Below are 20,452 nucleotides of genomic sequence, written 5' to 3'. Positions count from 1 at the left end.
ATGTATTTATACCGAACCGTACGGTACGGGTATCACGGTTTGGCTCGTGAAATTACACGGAGAATACACGGTATAAAAATTGAAACAACTCGCGTGCAAATTAATTAATGTCATGCAGAACTACTGTAAGATATTTGTGTTCTTTAGGGACAATCTGTAGCCCCGCCTCAGCTCTGAAACTGATTGGCGCCGCCACCTGTGTAACCGAGCTGTGCCTGAGTGAGTCAGAGATAGCTAGCAGCAGCAGCAGCACTAAAGACGTAGCCTATGCAACGCTATTGCTAAACATGAATGTTCGTAGTGTAAGTATAGCGAAAAATAGCCTAGACTTTCCTAGACTTTTAGCTGCGGTACTAATGCTGAGGGCTCGCTGATATTGCTGTCTTACTAGAACGTGCATTTAGTCTAGCAGATGCTTTTATCCAGAGCGTAGTATCTATGAGTTGTTGCTAACGTGTGCTGACGTTGTACACACCCAATAAATTCAAAATTTCCAGGCCTCTAGTTTTTACTCTGCCACGATCTTCTGTAGCTTCTCAGCTAGATGAGTGCTTGTGTGCTGCCCATACAGGGGCCGTGTCTGTAGAACTGACGCTTTCATTTCCCACTCAGTCAATAAAATGAGCAGTCACCGTGAGGTAGCTTTCGGTAGCACGAGAAGTCCAACCATCAGTCGTTAGTGAAACGGAGGGTGCAGCTGAAAACTTGCGCTCCATCAATGTCCGTGTTTTGTTGTATATGTAAGGGACCAGGGCCGGCGTGCTGCTACTGTATCCCTGCCTGTGTTTGCGCTGTTGCTCAGCTAGTGACCTATTGTGTCGTGGTGTAGGAGCAGGACTGATCGACAAGCGCATCATACATTTAGCTAAGACTTGCATGTACAGTAGTTAGTCTGGAGCCCTGCTTCTGCATTTTTGTTTTGCTTTTCCCCCCATTGTACCGAACTCGTACCGAACCGTGATGTCTGAACCGCGGTACAAACCGAACCGTGACTTCAGTGTACCGTTCCACCCCTACACACGACCAACCATTAAGGTCGGACAGGGACTAACAATTGGACGGCATTCAGACTGAATGCAATGATTGGACGGGCTACTTGTCCGTCTACCTACCTCCCGGTAGTAATGAGGCAGGGTGTTCATGTGTTTGAGTGGTGGCTTTTAAAAGAGGGGTGGGATATTCTTGTTTGAATCCTTTCAAAATAGTGAATTAAGTATTCTGCTGTCATTTTTTACCCCTAGATTCAAATTTGTTAATAATTAAAGTTAGGATATATTAGAGTATTTATTAAAGAGTAATTAATCTATTTACTACTTTATTTAGTAATAAATCTACTATTTCCCCATATGGTTAATACTTGCGCATGGCTAAACCCATCAATCTTGGTCTTGATTTTGACAAGTTTTTGCAAATGTGTTAGAGAGGGGGACCCATTATTGTCATCAACCTATTCTTCCGTTAATTTGTTGAAGATTTGCTGCAGCAACGAAAGAAAGTAACTCATCGATATGTATACACCTTGCAACAAATATTGTTGCACACCAAATTAAAGCCTCTTACTTTAATATTTGAACATGTAAACTCTTTTAAACCATACGTGTAGCATATGGGGGGGGGGGGTTGTGGCTCAGGGGGTAGTGAGTAGGGATGTCACGAGAACCGATACTTACGGTACCTTCCGATGCTAAAATAACAAAACACCGACGATGCCCATTTTTTTGAAGCACCGTAAGTACCGTGAGCGCCGATGCCAGATGTTAGCATCGGTGCTGCGCCTTCAAGAGTGTTCCAGTCGACGTTTACATTAAGAAAAACAAGATAACAACTGCTGCTTTAGCCTATGTGTAGCCTCCTCCCAGCCTATGTGCCAAAGTATTCTTGAGCAAGACTCTGAACCCCAAGTTGCTCCCGATGGGCGGGCAGGCCGACGCCTTGCACGGCAGCTCCACCGCCGCCGGTATGTGTTAGTGTTAGTATGAACGGGTGAATGAGGCAAAAATTGTGAAGTGCTATATAAATGCAGTCCATTTACCATTTAACGCCATCTCGCGCAGTGTCAAACTTGACTTTTCTATATTGAAAGTAGTAGAATGGACGATAATGGAGCCCACTGGCCAATCAAAGAAATGTCATTGTTTAGCGTGGTTAAAAAATATATTTTATTGTTGAGCTGCGCACAGCACATTGATGCCAGTGTTTCCCACAGATTAGAAATCTAATTGTGGCGGGGAGGGGTGGGGGTTGTCAGACCGGGGGGGGGGGGGGGGGGGGGGGGGGGGGGGGGGTCGTAATAATTCCTTTGTTAATAATTCGTTACACAGTTAATTTGTTAATAATTTGTTACATTAAATATTAATCCTAAATGATTCACACCTTCACAAAATTAACAACAACAAGCATATCATTTCTGCATTATGCATGTAGCAACGCTAGTGCTAAACAACTATTTAACTGGTCGGCTCCATGACGCCGGGTAAGTAGCTAGCTCCTCACCAAAAGAACGGAGGGGAACCTTCGAGTAAGGTACCTAGCGAAAAGTAGCCTCAACTTTCCTCGACTTTAGTCTACGGCACTAATGCTGAAGGCTCGCTGATATAGCTGTCGGTCTTACTAGAACGGCATATGTATGCATTGTTGCTAACGTGTGCTGACGTTGTGACTGTGTGCATATGTGAGAAAGACGCATGAGTGACAGAGAGACGGAGGGAGAGCAGGGGAAGGAAATGCAGCTGAACGAATACGCTTCGTGTTTTAACCTAAATAGCGAAAAAAAAATATTTTTACGAAACGCAATATGTGGCGGCCGGTGTTGATTCTGTGGCGCACCGCCACAAATTAGTCTATCTGTGGGAAACACTGGATGCTCAGCCCCTTCTTGCCCCACTCGCGTTCTCTCTCACACGATTCCGTCTGTGATTAGTAGGGATGGGCATTCGACTAAATTGTCTTAATCGATCGTCGGGAGAATTAACGATAAATTTTCGATTAATCATTAACATTTTTATATTAAAATTCACAATTTATAGGCAATATTAAAATGCAGTGAAAACAGAAAAAAACACAGCGTGTTTCCGCATTGAGATCTGTAGCCTAGTATAAAGGGCCCTATTATCGTCCACTCTAAATCTCCAACGTTCGGGGCCCCATTATCGTCCACAACCGTTTCTTCCGTTAATTTCTTAAAGAAGATATGCAGCAGCAACGAAAGAAAGTAACTCATCGATATGTACATATCTTATAGTGCTGCACACCAAATTACAGCTTCTTACTTCGAGATTTGAGTATGTAAATACGCTCTCAAACCGTATGTGTAGCATCTGCCTTCCGCAGCGTCAAACTGACAATTCTCCATTGAAAGTGGTTGGGTGGACGATAATGGGACCCCCTGGCTAACTGCTAAAATCAGGAAAGTAACATTTCTTGGCATATCCGGATTGGATTTCAATACCAGAATGTTATAATATAGGTGTGTATCTATATATTAAAGTATAATGCTGTGACATAGGCCTAACGTTTTTAATTTGTATTATAACGACATTTTGGTAACATTGCTAACGAGCGTCGAGAACTAGGTGGACGATAATGGGACCCCTTACTAGGTATTACAAGAAAAACAACTATTTCTGTAACTCCTAGAAGCGGAGCCGACAACTAGAAGCCTGTGTTTAAACACAACTGACCCTCGTTTTTTTCCTAATTAACAAAGCTTCATAAAAACCTTCGCCCTCAACAGTACTTAAGGGTAGCATATCCATCTCGATAGACTTACAGATCCGTTGGGTAATTTTCTCTGCTCGTTGTGCATTGTAGCTCCTCCGTGCTAGCACCAAGAACAGGATGCACCTCCACTAACCAGGGTCGGATGTACGTTCTTCAAGTGGTACATCATTTGAGTCGTGGAGGAGTTGTATTTATACTCAGCTTTGCAGTGTTGGCAGTGAACAAAGTAATTTTTTAGTCAATATGGTCTCACGCTACACTTTGCCGTGACCTCTTCATATTTACTTTTGAAATAGCTACATGGAAACTCGCCGGTAATTGAGTAGACCTGTGGCGTTTTTTTTCCAAACATTGGCTTCATTTGGTAAAATGTTTAATTGCTGCCACATAGCGAAATCCATTGCAATCCTTCAAGACTCACACTACGCAACAGAACACGCATTAGTTTTATCGATGAACAAATAATGTTAACGACTAAATTCTTAATGATCGATAATCGATCGTCGATTAATTATGCCCATCCCTAGTGATTAGCCCCCTCTCCATGCACACTCTGAATCAACACACGGGACAAACAGCTTTTCAGAGAATCGGCAGGAGAATCAATCTGGAGTTTACTAATGGTTAGTATCATAATTTTCTGTACAAATGTGTCCAAAAAGGATACATTCAAGTTCAATATAATGATATTCATAGTTAAATACATTTGGCAAGTATAACAACATGACTTCAACTTAATGTTTATATTATATAAAGCTCCAAAAATTATTTAGAGCACAAATGTATGCTATTCTTTTTTGCTTCCGCGCTCTTTGAAGTCCCCATCTACACTCACATCTAGGACCTAGGTTTGGGCTAAGCCCCTAATGTTCAACGTCTGGCTACACCCCTGCCTACCACCAAAAATAGAATCTAATTCCGTGGGAAATAGTGAAACAATAGCGTTACCTACTTCAACTTCATTTATAGCCTATGGTTACATGCCAACTTGCTCCTCCGATGCTGAAAACAGTTACGTTGTCAGAGCCGCTTGTAATTACAATTTGAACATTTATAATTAATTGAAGTTAGCTAGCTAGATTTAAGCTAGGAGACTGACTTCTAGCGGGAAGACTGAACTAATTTTGCTAGCAGTAATACAATGTGTCCGGGAATGATTTGGTGTTTTAGCCGCAGGCAGCCAGGAACGTTCCGGTGCGTGTGTGAGTGACTGAAGGAGCGTGCACATGTACTCTTTTCACCCAAACAAAAGTACCCCAGGACAAATCCTCAAAATCTAATAAAAGTACCCCCCCGGAATATTGCCAAATCAACACGCAGACTGTGTCCATATGCTATTAAAATGTGTTCCTACCAGTGTAAGTGAGCATCTTTTTACTGTCACTTGCAATCAGGAATAGAAATGGACAGCAAATATACCATTGCTAGGAAAAAACTTCAACACTTGTAGTTTGGAAATACATAATCATTGTTAGAAAATTTTAAAAAGAGCTTGTTTGGTTACAAATATAATACAAGTACTTTTCCTCAAAAAACTTAGTCGACATGACTGCAACATAACATGAAAACCACTAGAAAAACAAAGCATTGCTAGGAAAATACTTCAGCACTTAAATTCCGTAATTTGGAAATACATAGTTATTACAAAGTAAAAAAAAAAGAGGCAGTCTAGTTACAAACATATATGTACTAGTACTATCACTTTTCCTAAAACAGCTTACAGTCAACATGACAACCACTACCAAATAAAGCTTTGCTAGGAAAATACTTCAATGCCTGTAGCTTGGAAATACATAGTTACAAAGCTGTCAAATAGCAAACATGCCATGACTACTGGTATACCTCAACAAACTTATGGTAGCCACAACTGCCGAGCAGCACAATTGACCTATCGCTAAGCCCCGCCCCTCGAACACAAACGGGCCAATGGCAGTTTATTAACAGCTGCACTCTGACATTTTCAGTTTACAACTCCATAGAGTAGCATTCGGAAAAGGGATTATTCTCTGGTTTTATCGGGTTTGTTGTAATTTCTGTGTAAAAACAATGGTCAAACAATGTGCATGGGGTAGATGCAACACTGATACGAGATATCATGAGAGGATGGGCAATGGGGTATATATTATACCATTTCCCAAAACAAGACGGGGCCAAATGTTTCCGGTGGATAAAGCTGTGTGGCAGACCACACAGTCAACGTAGCGAAGATGAATAAGGATGTCATCACATTATTGTCATTGACAGTACCGGCTTACTTCCACCACTGATGTTATGCAAGGCAAGTTATCTCTGGTTAAAACTAGCTAACGTTACTAGCTACGTATAATGTTTGGCTAGCTATTCACTAGCTAGAAAGTCAGGACACTGCCCTGTCAGGGACAGGGTAATGCAAGTAAATAAACTCTCAGTGCCTATCCAGATTAGTTAAATTAACTGAAGATAAAATAATGTAGCTAATCTAACCCTGTGGTGCATCAAAAATGCTGGTCTTGCCAAGCACTGGATATCCACGATTCAGGATAGGATTTGTTGTTATCCTGAATCGTGAATGACCGTGAGATGAAGCTTCTCCCTCTTGCATTGAGATCTGTAAATTCTCGCCTCCAATTTAAGTTTGCCATCCACCATATGTTCTTTTAAATTCTGAATATATCCCTCCATTCATTGTATAATGAAATACCTTTTGACGGCTAAAACTCTAGTCAGCTGCGATAGCTTGTCCGAGTTAGCAACAGTAACTAAAGGGGGCTTAGCGATAGGTCAATTGCAGGTGCTGTGCTATTTCTAATGACATCATCTCGCAGCACCTCATATTCCATGTTGTTTGCTAATGTAAGCTACTTGCCAGTAGCTGGCTAGCTAAGGTAGCTAACGTTTTTTTACATCAGAGTTCAAATGTATTTTCCCATCTGAACTAAATCATCACACATTCTACCGATGCTAGATACAGGCAGGATATGTTAGCATGGCCAATAACTGTATAATGTCGGAACAGCACCTCGTTTCAGCAACAGCTTCATAGCAAATCCTGCCCAGGTTTTCAAAACTGTCCTCTGTGAAATGGTTCGAGCAAGTGTGTAATTGAGGGTCGAACTGCACAGGGATCTTCTCATGGACAAACATCACAGCCCGTTGAGTGTTTGGTTCCTTAGGAACACTCTGAAAAGTGTCAGCATTCCCTGTACAGCCTGGAACACTGCATTTACCACCGTAGTCCATTTTCAATATGCTTTGTAATTCTGTGGAAGTACACAGAGTAGCGTGCAGCTAATTCTGGGGCGTGACAAAGGTACAGACCAGAGCCAAAAAAGACAATGTAAAGCATGATTTGCTATGAAACTGTTGCTGAAAAGAGGTGCTGTTCCAACCTTATACAGTTATTAGCAATGCTAACGTATCCTACCTCGGGCTAGTGTGGACGGGGCCTAAGCTGCGTGGTGCAGGGAGATCTCGTGATCAGACATTAGGTGTATTCGACTCCATGCAGCGCCGCAGCCGGCTGCAGCATACAGATTGGAGAAAGAGTTTATCATAGCCCAATACATAAAATGACAAATTTTCCGACTTTACATAGCCGTTTATAACTCCTCCCTGACGGCAAGCGGCAACTCTCGCTGGTCATTTCATGCAGCTGATGTCGAGCGCACCTGTTGGTTTTCGGAGAGCTAGATTGGCTTTGCAAAAAATAACTTTGATACAGAGCGTTCTATTAACGAAATGACGCATTTTAAATATCGCTCGATCACGTGAATTTGATCGTGGGAAGCCGAAATCGTGATTGTGATTAAAATTTGATTAATTGTGCAGCCCTAGGGTTTAATATTACTACTCAAACTAGTGCACGACATTAACGTCATCGTTCTCAGCCACTCCCTCTGTTCGCTGATTGGACCTACACATTTTATTTTCTGAAAACCGACTTCAAAGTCAAACTCCCAGACCTAGTACAGAAGCAAAATCCAAATTGGAAGTACGAAGGAGGGCAGAGCAAGGCTAGTAAAACGCTACACTGCCTCTGTCACTTTCTCTCAGAAAAAGATTGACTTGCTTTTTAAGAAAAGCTTAATAATTATTTTTGTTATCAAGACAATTTAAAATTACTGTTCCTTGTTCAGATTATTCTCGCTCTGCCAACTGCGAAAGAGCCTTCAGTGCCCAAGGAGAATAACATCAGATGTCCGCAGCAGTCTCACATCCTCACGCCTTTCAGACCTGATCATTTCAATAGAAGGCCCAGGGCTTCAGCAATATGATCCATCATCAGCTGTGGAAAGGTGGCTGAAGTCAAGTGGCAAGAGAAAGCCATTTGCAAAAAAAATAGAATAAATTCATATGCAACATAGACTAATTCAGACAGATAATGTACTTTTTTTACAGTTGCATTGTTCATACATTTCATGTAAAAAGTCTGGCGTGTAAAATAAGAAATGTACTAGCCAATGGCGACTCAAGCTTCATTGTGTCCGTAGAAGGTTGTATCTATATCTGTTCAACCAACTTATTGATCTGTATCCATACTAGGAATGGGTGTGGCTTAATCCGGAAGTGGGCGAGGCAAAACAGAAGTTTTTCATTTGAGCCTGAAACTGATATGAGCAAATCCAATTATTGGACTTGCTACTTGCCTGTTGTCCTCCAGCAGTAGTCAGGCAGTGTTCATGTGTTTTGGGGGAGTGTTTTTGAAGGGATGGGGTGTGATATTTTAGGTTTAATAATTTCAAACTTGAGCGAAAATTGCTATTTTTGTTAAATGTAACTACCCTGCCCTTCAACTACTTGAATTAATATGGGTGTCTGTCTTTCAGGTGCTTTAATTAAACAAAAAAATATTTCATTATTAGTAAGTTCGATGTGTCTCCTCCTTTCGTCTGTAAATTTCAATTGCACCTTTTTGGTTTGAGTTTTGGTGATGCACAATGTTCGCCTTGTCATCTGCCTCAAACCCCCAAGTAGTGGAGAATAGCGTGGAATAGAACTTGCAAGACAACTGTATTCATTAAAGGCATTTGTCAGTTCATCGTTCTCGTCTCTAGTCATACTATGTTCTCTTGCTTCTCTTTCAGGATATTCCCTTACAGCCCTATTTAGATTATCTGACAGCCCTTAAACAAACATCATCATGAGTATCATCCAAGACAAACTAGGTAACGAGTTTATGCGTAGTGGAGGCATGGACCCCAACTTTTCCCCAGGCATGCTCATGTTTAGCCACCTGCCGCCAGTCACCAGCTTCACCCGCCTGGCTTCCCAAACAGTCATGAGTGACCTACCCCAGGAGATGATCCTGAAGAAAGAACGTGACTCGCCTCCTGACCATGGGGCATCGGGGGGCTACCTCCACAGCATGGGCATAAAGCAGGAAAGGATGAGCGATTTGGACTACCGCCTGCCGCTTTACACTGGAGGAGGAGGAAGCACAGGGAAGGGCAGTGATATGCTGGAGATGTCGTTTGGCAGCAGCCACCAGAACATGCTTCACCATGATCTTAGTATCAGTAATGTGAGGACCATGGGAGAGCCGGTGAGGGGAATCTTCTGAGTTTTTATTTTATTTTTATTAAAGATGTCTACAACAGATGCCAACCCCATAACATTGTCCTACTATAGTTTAATGTTGTGAACTATTAATACCATAATTTGTCTTAAAAATACAGTGCCTCTATGAAGTTTACCTCCCCTTTAAAGTTTTCACCATTTGCAACTTTACAACAGCAGAATGCATTAATTACACATAGATATTGTAAGCTGCAATACAAATACATGTAGGTTGATTTGTCCTCCAGATGTCTGGGAGAGTAGAAAAGGAGCCAAAAGAGACCTCAGGAAGAAGGCGCAAGAGCAGTGACGGACAAGGAGGAAAATCAAGAAGGAAACGTGGAGATGCTGCCAAGGTAGAATCCCATATTGGTACATTTCATACTTTGTCTGTTCCGGATGCCCCTTGGCAAAACATATTTTTTTGTTTAGCCTATAAAATTAAAAAAAAAAAAAACTTTTTAACCTGTTCTACGTGCGGGCCCGCCCGCGGGCCCGAAACAATGCCCCCTCCTCCCCCAGTTATTACGCATTAAAAATCATAAATAATTTTTTTCGACAAGTACACATGTTGTACATCGTTGGAAAGCTACGATTCTTGTGCCTCCATTGAAATAAACCAATTCAAGCTCAACTTGCAACAGAAAGTAGCGTCAACGTCTTTGTCCGGTGACCGTTCATTCAACAATGCCAGAGAAAAAAGTTGTACTTACCTTCGATTACTTAGGAATGTCCAGGTATGCACAGAACTCATCAAAACCTCATCTGCTTACATTCCCAAGGGTCCAAAGTATCAAACCATGTCGAGTAGTTGTCCAAACAAAGAATTATATCCACACATAGCCACGATCTTGTTGCTTCATTGTTACTTCGTAAAAAAAAAAAAAATTCTGTCTCTCAACGCACTTTAGCTCATAGCATGAGATCTGGGTCAAGTAGAAACACGGGGATAGTCTTAAAATGGTCGCTACACTCTGACCTTTTGATAGACACCTTGGTTTAGCCAATAGGAGCTTCCATGCCCCGGTGACAGTCCTCTAAAGCCAACCAGGTCTGTGCGTCCAGCCCGCCCCCCGCCCCCCCCCCTCTACACGATTTTTTCTAACTGGCTTGGGCTGATTCTGAAAAGAGCTAGTTATCCTTGTAGCTTAGCGCTAGCTGTAAATGGCGATACCCCATATGCCAGGTTTTGTGGAGCCTTCAAAATAAAAGTCGATTGCGCAATATGTCAGTGTTCTTTGTGTGCCAATCCTGGAATTCAGATAAATCACTCCAATGTGTTCATGCTTCAGTTTTCGTGTTTCAGTAATACTAATGAGGGATTTAGCTGTTATATGATAGTTCTAAGGACCACCTTTCATTAGAGATAACAATTATACCTTTTTATCCTAAGAATTTGACCTTGGTTAGAAGGGTCATTCTGGAGTCTCCAAAAGGCCCTTTTAGAAAACGCCTGGATGTACTCTTATAAACATGTGTCAAATATGAATATATTGTGGTATCATGTTTGACTTTTGATCTGAATTGGGTAAGGCTTCAACCTGTGGTCCAATTCTGTCTTCCAGCTAATACCTACCACCTCTAGGCCTCTTCAGGCCTCTGTTTTCAAAACAAAATCCAGGCGGAAATAGAAACTTTCACTTTCCTTGTGTTCAAGCTTCTATTACTCAACACCAGTAGGACTGACAGGGGTCCTGACAACAAGGAACATAACTTCAGAGTGTCAGCTTTCAAGAGTCCATTTACATGCATGTACTCCAAATGGTTCAAGAACAGCTTTCAATTTACTTTGGGCATGCTGTTTAGGCGTTTTTAGGCACATTTAACAGTCTCCAGAACAGGTTAAAATGTTTTATTACTACTTGACACATTTAATAATAGTTAAAATTCTGTTTAACATAACATTTGCAATCTGCATTGTATGTCCTTTTCAGAAATTGTTATTTTCCACACTGCTGTCATGATCCCCATTTGCTGGGTAGTGCTGTGATAATGGCTAGATTGAACAAGCGTGACATTTGACCACTGAGCACAGAGTGGCGGGACAGGATATTTTTTGCTCATCTATTTTTCTCTTGACCAAAAATCGAAAATGCAATTTTCGGCCCACATTTACTGTGTGGATTACAAACATGTTGAAAGCCATGCAGAGTTGACAACATTATTTGGAACTTCAATACAATTGGACATTTGTGCTCAAACAGGTTATGTTCTGGAAGCATAAACAACAACGATAACACAAATAATATAACACTATCTGAATGAACCAAATCATTGTCTTCTGTCGGAAACAATCTTAACTCTACAGGCCATGCTGCTGGATGCAGATGGATCCAGTCTGTCTCCCAACTCCAAACCACACATATGTGAGCACTGCAACGCTGCTTTCCGCAGCTCCTACCACCTGCGCCGACATGTTCTCATTCACACAGGTGAGAGGCTCTCAGTGCTTTAAGACAAAAAAAAATATCTGTCATGATTCATAAATATTTGGTAAGAGACGTAACACATTTTGGGAATTCATAATTTTATCTACTTAATGTTTATTTTAAGAAAAAGCAATTTCAAAGCATTTTGTTGGTCTACACTGATCATTAACATGGAGAGTGTGTGATTGTATTTTTGATCGCACAGGTGAAAGGCCTTTCAGGTGCAGTCAGTGTAATATGAGCTTTATTCAGAAGTATCTCCTGCAGCGACACGAGAAGATTCACAGTGGTGAGTTCCAGTGTTTCCGATGTAATTTTATTTTCTGTATAATAAGATAATTGCAGCATTTAAATTTAATACATGCATTACATACAAATCCTCGAGAATGGGTTTCCAAACAGATTACTGCCATAAATGAATATGGGTGCTTCAGTTGATTTCAATATTTTAAAATACTTTGGTCTCCATTGAATAACTGTTCACCACATTCAAATTAAACAAACAATTAAACCTTTTACGTTAAAATAGCATTTGTGGTACCTGGCAGTGATAAACAATAGGATATAGATGGAGAGATTTGTAAAGGTAAATAAAGGAAAAGCTGAGACGTCTCAGCCCACAACATTTGTATCCAAATTAGTCCGAATAATTTGTGCAAATTAAGTTGGTCTTCAATTACTATATTCTAAGCCAGCTACAGTATCTGCAAGTTATTTCACACCATGTCTGTCATATTTATACTCAGACAATGCATAATTTTAGCTGTTTCGATGTTTGCACATTTCGGACACTAAGGAAATAGACCAACCAATAAGATATCAAGTTTTGGAGATGTGATCAATGGTTCTTCACGCAACCGTGGCTGATATTTGTTTATACTGGCTCGAACCTGTTATCTATCATCTGAAGATAATTGAACAAGTTATTATTTTGGGGCCAGTTGCATAAACGTAGTTTAAGGCCGAATCCCAATTCTGTCATACCCCTTAGTTTTGCGCATTCACGTGAGAGTAAGCGTTGTCCCAATACTCGTTTTGATTCGAGGGGTAGGGCCAATGGATAGGGGTACATACCCGTTAAAACCAAGTGTTTTCGGGAGCTTACTTGAAACCAAGGGGTATGTGAATACTGCACGACGATGGCGGCCAGATCATCCAGAGTCCGATAAAAGTAATATCGCCAGCAAACCTCAGCCTACCACCTTAACTAACACTTTCTGCGGGAAACCCTGAATCGTTTAAAAAAATCGCTAGTTTGCTACGCTAACATTTGGTTGCGATTTGCACAACTGCCCCGCATTTCTCTGACTCGCTTTGAATGGACTCCATGCATGTCTACAGTTTTAACTAAACTCCATTAGCAGCTAATTTCGTTTGAAATCAGTGCATAACACTTCTTGCTTTGGAGACATCGATACGTGCTAGATGACGTCACCGTAACCAAGTGGCATCTCATTTCATAGGGGTATCTAACCCTTAACACTGAGTTACGAGGGACAAGGGCTAGGGGTAAACTAAGGGGTAGGGGTATTGCCGTGTTACTCTGTCCTGTTCAATGCTTCCTCTGTTGAATTTCTGCCGCCACGGGATCAGAAATAGGACGTTATTTTCCTTGAGCAATTTTGCGGCATTTATTTTTCCCAAACCAAGGTCGGTTTTAACCCTAACCCTATGTCCACATCTGACCAATCAAAATGCATATTGTTGATCACATCACATAATCAAACTATCAAACTACTTCTCAGCACTCGGTTTATATGATACAAAAGAAAATAACTACAAGGACGAGTTTAAAGACAACGTATGGAGAAGAGTGGCACAAAAGCTTCAGTGTGACATGGGTGTGTGTATCAAGCTTCAAATGTAAAACGTATTTGTTTAAACTTCCAACTACGCTAGGTAATGTTATAACAATCTTTTTTTCATTACAAAAAAAGGGCTTTGGAAAATTATTTTCAGATTCTGTTTGTTTTCTGTCTCAGATTATATGAATTTAAAGAAGCACCAGCTCATCATCGCTTGATGTTGGGCCCATTGTTGTTTTTTCCTGTGGAGCAAATCATTTTAGAACCTTAATTTATTCGCAAAACCGCTCACGCTTGATATGCATGATAAGGCGCGTCGTAAATCTTCATCCGAATTATTCACAATTTTGTTCCGTTTATTCGTGTCGTGTCCAGTGTTCAGACATTTAGCCTCGTTAAATACGATCGTAAATTAACTAGGTTAGACTCTTTAAATGAGTCAGATGGCAACTCACTTTATTGACACTAGCCATCTGCGTTGGAGTTGTTGATAAATGGAGCTAGCATTGGGGTTAAATTATGAATCTTAAAAACGCATGCATTATTTGTTAATAAGACAACTTTTTCAATATTGTATTCCTCCAACAGATATAGGTTTTCAGCAGGGTTAAATTAGTGCTGTCAAACGATTACAATATTTAAACACATAAATGGCATAGTTAACTCGTGATTAATAACACATTTTTATCACTTCTAAATGTCCCTTGATTTCTTTTTCTTTTTTTCTAATTTTAATGCTCTTATCAACATGGAAAAGTGGATTGGATTTCTCAGGGCTAATGTTTTTTTTATCGAAAACAACATTGCAATTGCCTGGCTTTGACGAGGGGGCGGAGAATTCGCATCAGCTGCTCCTATTTCAGACTGGACGTGCTGCGATGATAGCTCAGTTCACAACGACAAAACCAACCGATCACTTTGGTCTTGTCAATGGAACCATTTGGCAACTTTTTTAAAGGAAACCTTCCATTCAGAATCTTATTGGCATCTCGCACTCGCCATCCACTCAAAACGTACCGTTAGCCTACTACTCTGTAGCCGGCTCGCAAGCCCAAACAAGTGTGTGCGGTGTGCCTGTTTTGTTTCCATTCTAGCTACATCCGGTGTGGTGTTGTAGTTTTTCTAACGTCAGTAGTTGTTGCAACAGCATGTGAAAAAAACAAAAGTTTGCTAGGCCAAAAAGACGTTAATAATAACGCGTAACTGACAGCACTAGTTTAAATGTATCGATCTTTCGCCATTAAGTGTCACTTCTCTGTCCTTCATTCTTTTTTTGCGAAGTGTCTTATTTTACCCATAATACAAAGCGCAACAGGCTATCTAGTCAGTATTACGTCACTCATAGCGAAGCTTTATGCAACAGGTAAGTAAGTGTCTATGGCAAGTCGGACTTAAAGTTCCATTTAAGTCTAAGACTTGGGCCGAATCCCAATACTCCCCTTTACCCCTTACCCCTAGCCCTCAGTTTACCCCTAGCCCTTGGCCCTCGAAACTGAGGGGTAAGGGCTACAAATCCCTAAGAAATGGGAGCCACTTGGTTACACGCATGTCATCTAGCACGTATCGATATCTCCAAAGCAAGTAGTGTTATGCACTGATATTAAATGAAATTCACTGCTAATGGAGTTTACTTAAAACTGTAGATAGTCAAAGAAATGCGGGACTGTTGTGCAATTCAGGACTGTAACATTAGCGTACCAAACTAGCGATTTTTAGAAACGTTTCAATTAGGAAAATGGTTGCAAATATATACGTTCATGACTGTATATATCACAAAACAACTCATCAATTTTTTATCAACTCATCAATTAATTAAGCCGAAAATACTACATTTATCGGACTCTGGATGATCTGGCCGCCATTGTTGCCGGTCGAGCAGTTTTCACATAGCCCTAGGTTTCAAGTAAGCTCCCGATCTTACTTTGTTTTAAGGGGTGTATACCCCTTAGTCTTAGCCCAACCCCTAGCTCAAAAAGAGTATTGGGACACCACTAGCTCTCACGGGAACGCGCAAAACGAAGGGGGAAGGGGTAAGGGGGAGTATTGGGATTTGGCCTAGGTCTATTTTTATGCAACTGGTCCTTGGTTGGACTGAAAGGCTGAAAAACCCCAATTCTGCATTTGTACCGGATCATAAGCTACATGACACCACCAGCAAAGACATTGAATCCTTCAAGCAATTAAAGCTTGATAAATGACGGTGGCAAGTTTCTTGCCCTAATCCCCATACCCAGTGACAGCTGTTGGTGATAATGGGTGGGTGGGCTAATCAATATACAAATCAATAGTTCTCATTGCAGAAACGGCATTGTAAAATTTGAGATAGTTATGAGTTACAGCAACAACACTACCTTACATTTCGGAAATAAAGCCATGTTTTTTCCCCCTGATTAAAAATGTTCCTTGTGGTGGTGCTGTTTATATTTCGAAGCGGCTTACAGCACGTTTACGTTAACAAAACAACAGTAGAATCACTTTTTTCGTGAATGCTATTTAACCCTTTAAGGAGTAGCGTCGCACATATGTGATCATTCGAATGCGGGTCTCAAAGCGTAACGTCGCATATATGCGATTTCGAACATTCTAACTGAATATTTTCCAATGGACAAAAACTATGCCACTAACAAGTAACCCTAGCATTGGTAGTAGTATTGCTACGAGTATTATGCTAGCTAACTTAGCCCGGAAGCTAACTAAAGCTAGCTAGCTAGCTACCGTTTCGGAAAAGAAACTTTAGCTTTGGGGACCGTTGGAAATATTTAGAACTTACGCATCTAAAGGTAAATATTGGGTAATTCCCGGCCAATACAAAATAAACATTAGGCACTTACTTTTGTTTTCAAAGTGTGTTACACAACATCATGCTGTAAGATTGCCTACACTCGTACATTGCTTGGTATCATAGTTCCCGTATCAAGTGCGGCAAATATTCCAGTGCGGTTTATACTCTGATTTACAAACACAAAGTTCCCATTCTGGTGGGGTGCGGTTTATAGAAAATGTGGCTTATTTTCTGAAATCTTTCACTGTACATACAAATATTTTTATAAAAACATAATTATGCAAGAACAGTGTTTCCCCTAACATTGTTTTGGCCCCACCAAAGAGACCTCCTGCCCCGCCAAAAGAAATATATACAAAATATATATAATTAGGCTTTATATTCCAAAAGGAAAACTGTTTTCATACACGGGCAAATCGCTTCCTGCTCGATGCCTAAAAAGCACAATTAATTTGCGACTACGTTGCCTTTATTTACACAAGATTTCCTGTTGATGAGTACAATATATCCAGTGGCAGCGACAACATTTGCGTGAATTCGTCTTTTTACTCCAGTGCCGCTGGGAATTGCATTTACTTCCTTGCATATTCTGTTCTAGCTGTTATGCTAGCTAGTTTTGTTGACGTTTTTGAAACGTACTGATGTATGTCCTAATAAACGCATAGAATAGGGTTCGCTTCTCTTGCTAGGCTAGGGTTAGGGGTTAGTGAATCTCGATTTTGTTTTTCAAGTCATATGGCTGGACCTTCTCACTCAGGAACTTTTCAAATCCTGTTTCAGTTCTGTCCACTAAAGCGTGGTTTATATTTCTGCAGGTCTGCTTTCTTAATGTAATGTGTGGCTGTGCGGAGACATGCTCAGCACTTATAGTAGTGCAGCCTTGTTGTGTAGATGACCTTAAAAATGTTTTGCACTGAGTCGATGTTGTACAAAATGGTGGTTTGTTTACTTGGAACCTCACAGAAGAAGTAACTGTTTGGTAAACAAAACAATAGCTACTTAGCTGTATCGGGGAAGACGTCAAGAAAAATGCTGGTATGATGCACTTCCGAGAAGTGGTCCTGTCGCGCCCGCTAGTCAGAAACGCTGCCCCTCCCTCATTTATGACGCACTAAATTCTAACAAATATTCTTTTTAGACTGCTACACATATGATATATCATTGGAAAGCTACGATTCTTGTGCTTCCATTGAAATAAACCATTTCAAGATCAAGTCGCAACAACAAGTACACTGCCGTGCAAAGGCAAAAGACCGTAACTTCAATTGTCGAATTTTCTTTTTTTTTCATTTTCGGAACAGTTAAGGTCTGCTTTATCATGTGGCAAAATATCTTAAATGAACTTGTCTGTTTTTCAGAGAAAATAAGGTTGTTGTCCTCACCGTAACTTCCAAAAGCCTGCTTTGGCTTTAGAAAGCCAATGCAGAATGCCGTAACATCAGTTATGGGTCTTTGCCTTTGTTTTTCGGCACTCAAAAACGTTCAAATGGAGTTACGGTTTCAATTTAACTAATACGTAACCTAGCAACAACAAACACTTCTAGCATTAGCCTAGCCTACTCGCTGGCATTCAACACCAAACATCCCAAACATGAGTCGTTTGTAAGTATCTTACCCTGGCAGTTAAATCAAAAACACTCTTGTCTTGTGAGTCTTGTGACAGGTATCCACGTTTATGTTACATTGGCTTATAAAATACAGAGTTTATATCGTGATAAGCAACTAAGTGAGCGAAGAAACGGAAGTTACTGTATTTTGCCTTGGCATGACCACTTACGATTGACTATAGTATACTACTGTAACTTAAAAATAGGGGTCAAAAGTGAAGTTTAAGATCAACAATTTCAAAGATTTCTAATTGAGATAATGTGTAATCACTAAAACATCAAACTGCTAAATTTCCTGTGTCCTACCTAAAATACATTTGGCAGGACAACTACTTTGAAAGTGCAAAAACTTTGAAGTCGTTTTTCTCAGTTCTACACTTCGACGAGTTACGGTCTTTTGCCTTTGTAGGGCAGTACAGTCAACGTCTTTGTCCAGTGACCAATATATAAGCACAGCCAAAGCTAAAAGTTGTACTCACCCTAAAAGCTTCAGATTGGTCCAGATATGCAAACAACCCATCAAAACTTGATCTGCTTACAATCCCAAAGGTCCAAAGTATCTAACCATGTCAAGTAGTTGTCCAAACAATGAATATATCCACACATAGCCACGATCTGGTTGATTCATTCTGCCTTCGCCAATTAATTTTTTCCCAGTCTCACACACCATCGCTCATAGGATATGTGCTTCGAGTATTTACGATTGGAGAAAGTTAAAATAGCCACTACACTCAGCCTTTTCGATTGACACCTCGTTTGACCCAATAGGAGCTTCCATGCCCTGGTGACAGCCTTCTAAAGCCAACTAGGTCTGTGTGTCCTGCCCCCCCCACCCCACCCACATACACACTCGTTTTACACAAATTTCTCAAACTGGCTTTGACTGGCTCGTAAATGAGCTTGTTAGCCTTGTAGATAAGGAAATGCTGCAAATGCTTATACCCAACATGATAGGTATCTGTGGAGCCTTCAAAATAAAAGTCCTTGGCGTAAACTGGATAGACAGACGCAGTGTTCTTTGTGCGTCAAAACTGCTGAATCAGATAAAGCACTCCAACTCAATGCTTCAGTTTTTGTGTTTCAGCAAATTTAACAGGATTCCTAAGAGGTTTTAACTTCTGGCCCGTAAATTGCACCCCCACCCACAATGGCCCCCCACCCCAAAAAATAGTTTTACACTGCTACACATGCCATATATCCTTGGAATGCTACAATTCTTGTGATTCTATGAATGTAAACCATTTCAAGAGTCGCAACAGCAGGTACAATCAACGTCTTTGTCCGACCACAAACGTGTGAACAAAGTGAAAGCAAACCGGGACTATTCACCTAACAAGGCTCAGAGTTGTCCAGTAATGCAAAAGTTATGCTAGTATGTCCAGTAATGCAAAAGTATTTCGTCCACTCGGCTCTCCCCCTAGAGGCCTGGAAAACTTCCGTCGTGAAAACTGGATGCAGCGTTTTGGGTTTGCGTGCTTTCGTTTTTGCAACGCGTTTATGTAGTGCAGCGTTTTGGGTTAGCGTGCTTTCGTTTTTGCAACGTTTATTTGCAGCGTGTTTATGTACTTGGTTGTGTTGTGTGTATTTGCAGCGTGTTTGCTGAATGCTGCACATGTGTTGTCAAATTAATGAAGATGTTTTCTTAATTTGCTTGTGTTTTGTCTATGCATGTGTTTTCTTAGTTTGCAGCGCGTGTGCTCATGTCAGCCACCGTAGATAATGTCTAGAATGCCGGTCATTATCGGGAAAATAAGCCCCGACAGGGCGAACAGCATTAGAAAACATTCTACAGCAAATCAGCTGATGTCGCTAAGCAACATAGTACGCTGGGGTTGAAAAGTTTCCGGACTACTTGCGGAGTGCTACGAAAGACGTGAATCCGAGGCAAAAAGGCCACTTCCCTTGACAGCGGTCAAATATGCATAGCAACGGTCAAATATGAGAAAATTGTTCACCGCAGAACGTTGGGAAGCCCCATTCAAGTGAATGGAGCATTCTACAGCCGTGTAATAAGACATAATAAATTTAGCCACAGCTGTGGCATTGAAGACAGTACTGTAACCTACTACTACACACTGCCAGTGGGTGAGCCGAGTCTGTGACTCAGAGGCTAACGTCAAAACAAGACGCGGTCTCACTCAAATTCCAAGTTTTACACAAATCACAAAAATATGCTGACCCGCTGGCTGTCTTCACAATCGCCATATCTTTAAAACACTGCTGTCCATTTGGATGTAGAATTGGTCCTGGTACGGGGGATGTAGAATTAATAAAATACTCATCAGACACAGATCGTCAACACTCGTTGACAACACTGTTGTTACTGCCGCAATCGTCAATGGAGGCTGACGGGGCTCTTACATGGCAAACAAAAAGTTTTTACAGCAACCTACATTAAAATCTCACCACCTGGCTGTCATTACAATAGGCATATCGTCATAAAAGTTCCCTCTTTCAGTTTTTTAGTGTAAAATTGAAATATAAAATAACCTACGAAAATACTACTATGACGCTTTCTAGCATGGCTGCCGCCTAAAAGACTAGGCGGTCTCACGGGCAACCCGCACTCGCTCT

The 20,452-nt window shown here is 40.9% G+C and overlaps 1 protein-coding gene across 2 annotated transcripts in view; it reads left to right on the top strand.

Annotated features, from left to right (window-relative positions):
* Positions 1-20,452, top strand: part of znf281b (zinc finger protein 281b) — a 50,049-nt gene that overhangs the window by 8,503 nt on the left and 21,094 nt on the right. Inside the window, exons 2-5 of one of the 2 annotated variants that reach the window (XM_047032309.1) lie at positions 8,784-9,241; positions 9,504-9,611; positions 11,564-11,687; positions 11,881-11,973. In XM_047032309.1, coding sequence (XP_046888265.1) covers positions 8,840-9,241; positions 9,504-9,611; positions 11,564-11,687; positions 11,881-11,973 — 727 coding nt within the window. In that variant the 5' untranslated portion in view covers positions 8,784-8,839. The remainder of the gene's footprint in view (positions 1-8,783; positions 9,242-9,503; positions 9,612-11,563; positions 11,688-11,880; positions 11,974-20,452) is intronic. The other variant, XM_047032310.1, reaches the window with a different exon arrangement.

Source organism: Hypomesus transpacificus, chromosome 13 (genome assembly GCF_021917145.1).
Source record: "Hypomesus transpacificus isolate Combined female chromosome 13, fHypTra1, whole genome shotgun sequence".
Classification (NCBI taxonomy): Eukaryota; Metazoa; Chordata; class Actinopteri; order Osmeriformes; family Osmeridae; genus Hypomesus; species Hypomesus transpacificus.
Note: the sequence above shows the minus strand (reverse complement) of the source record. Positions and strands in the feature narration are given on the sequence as shown.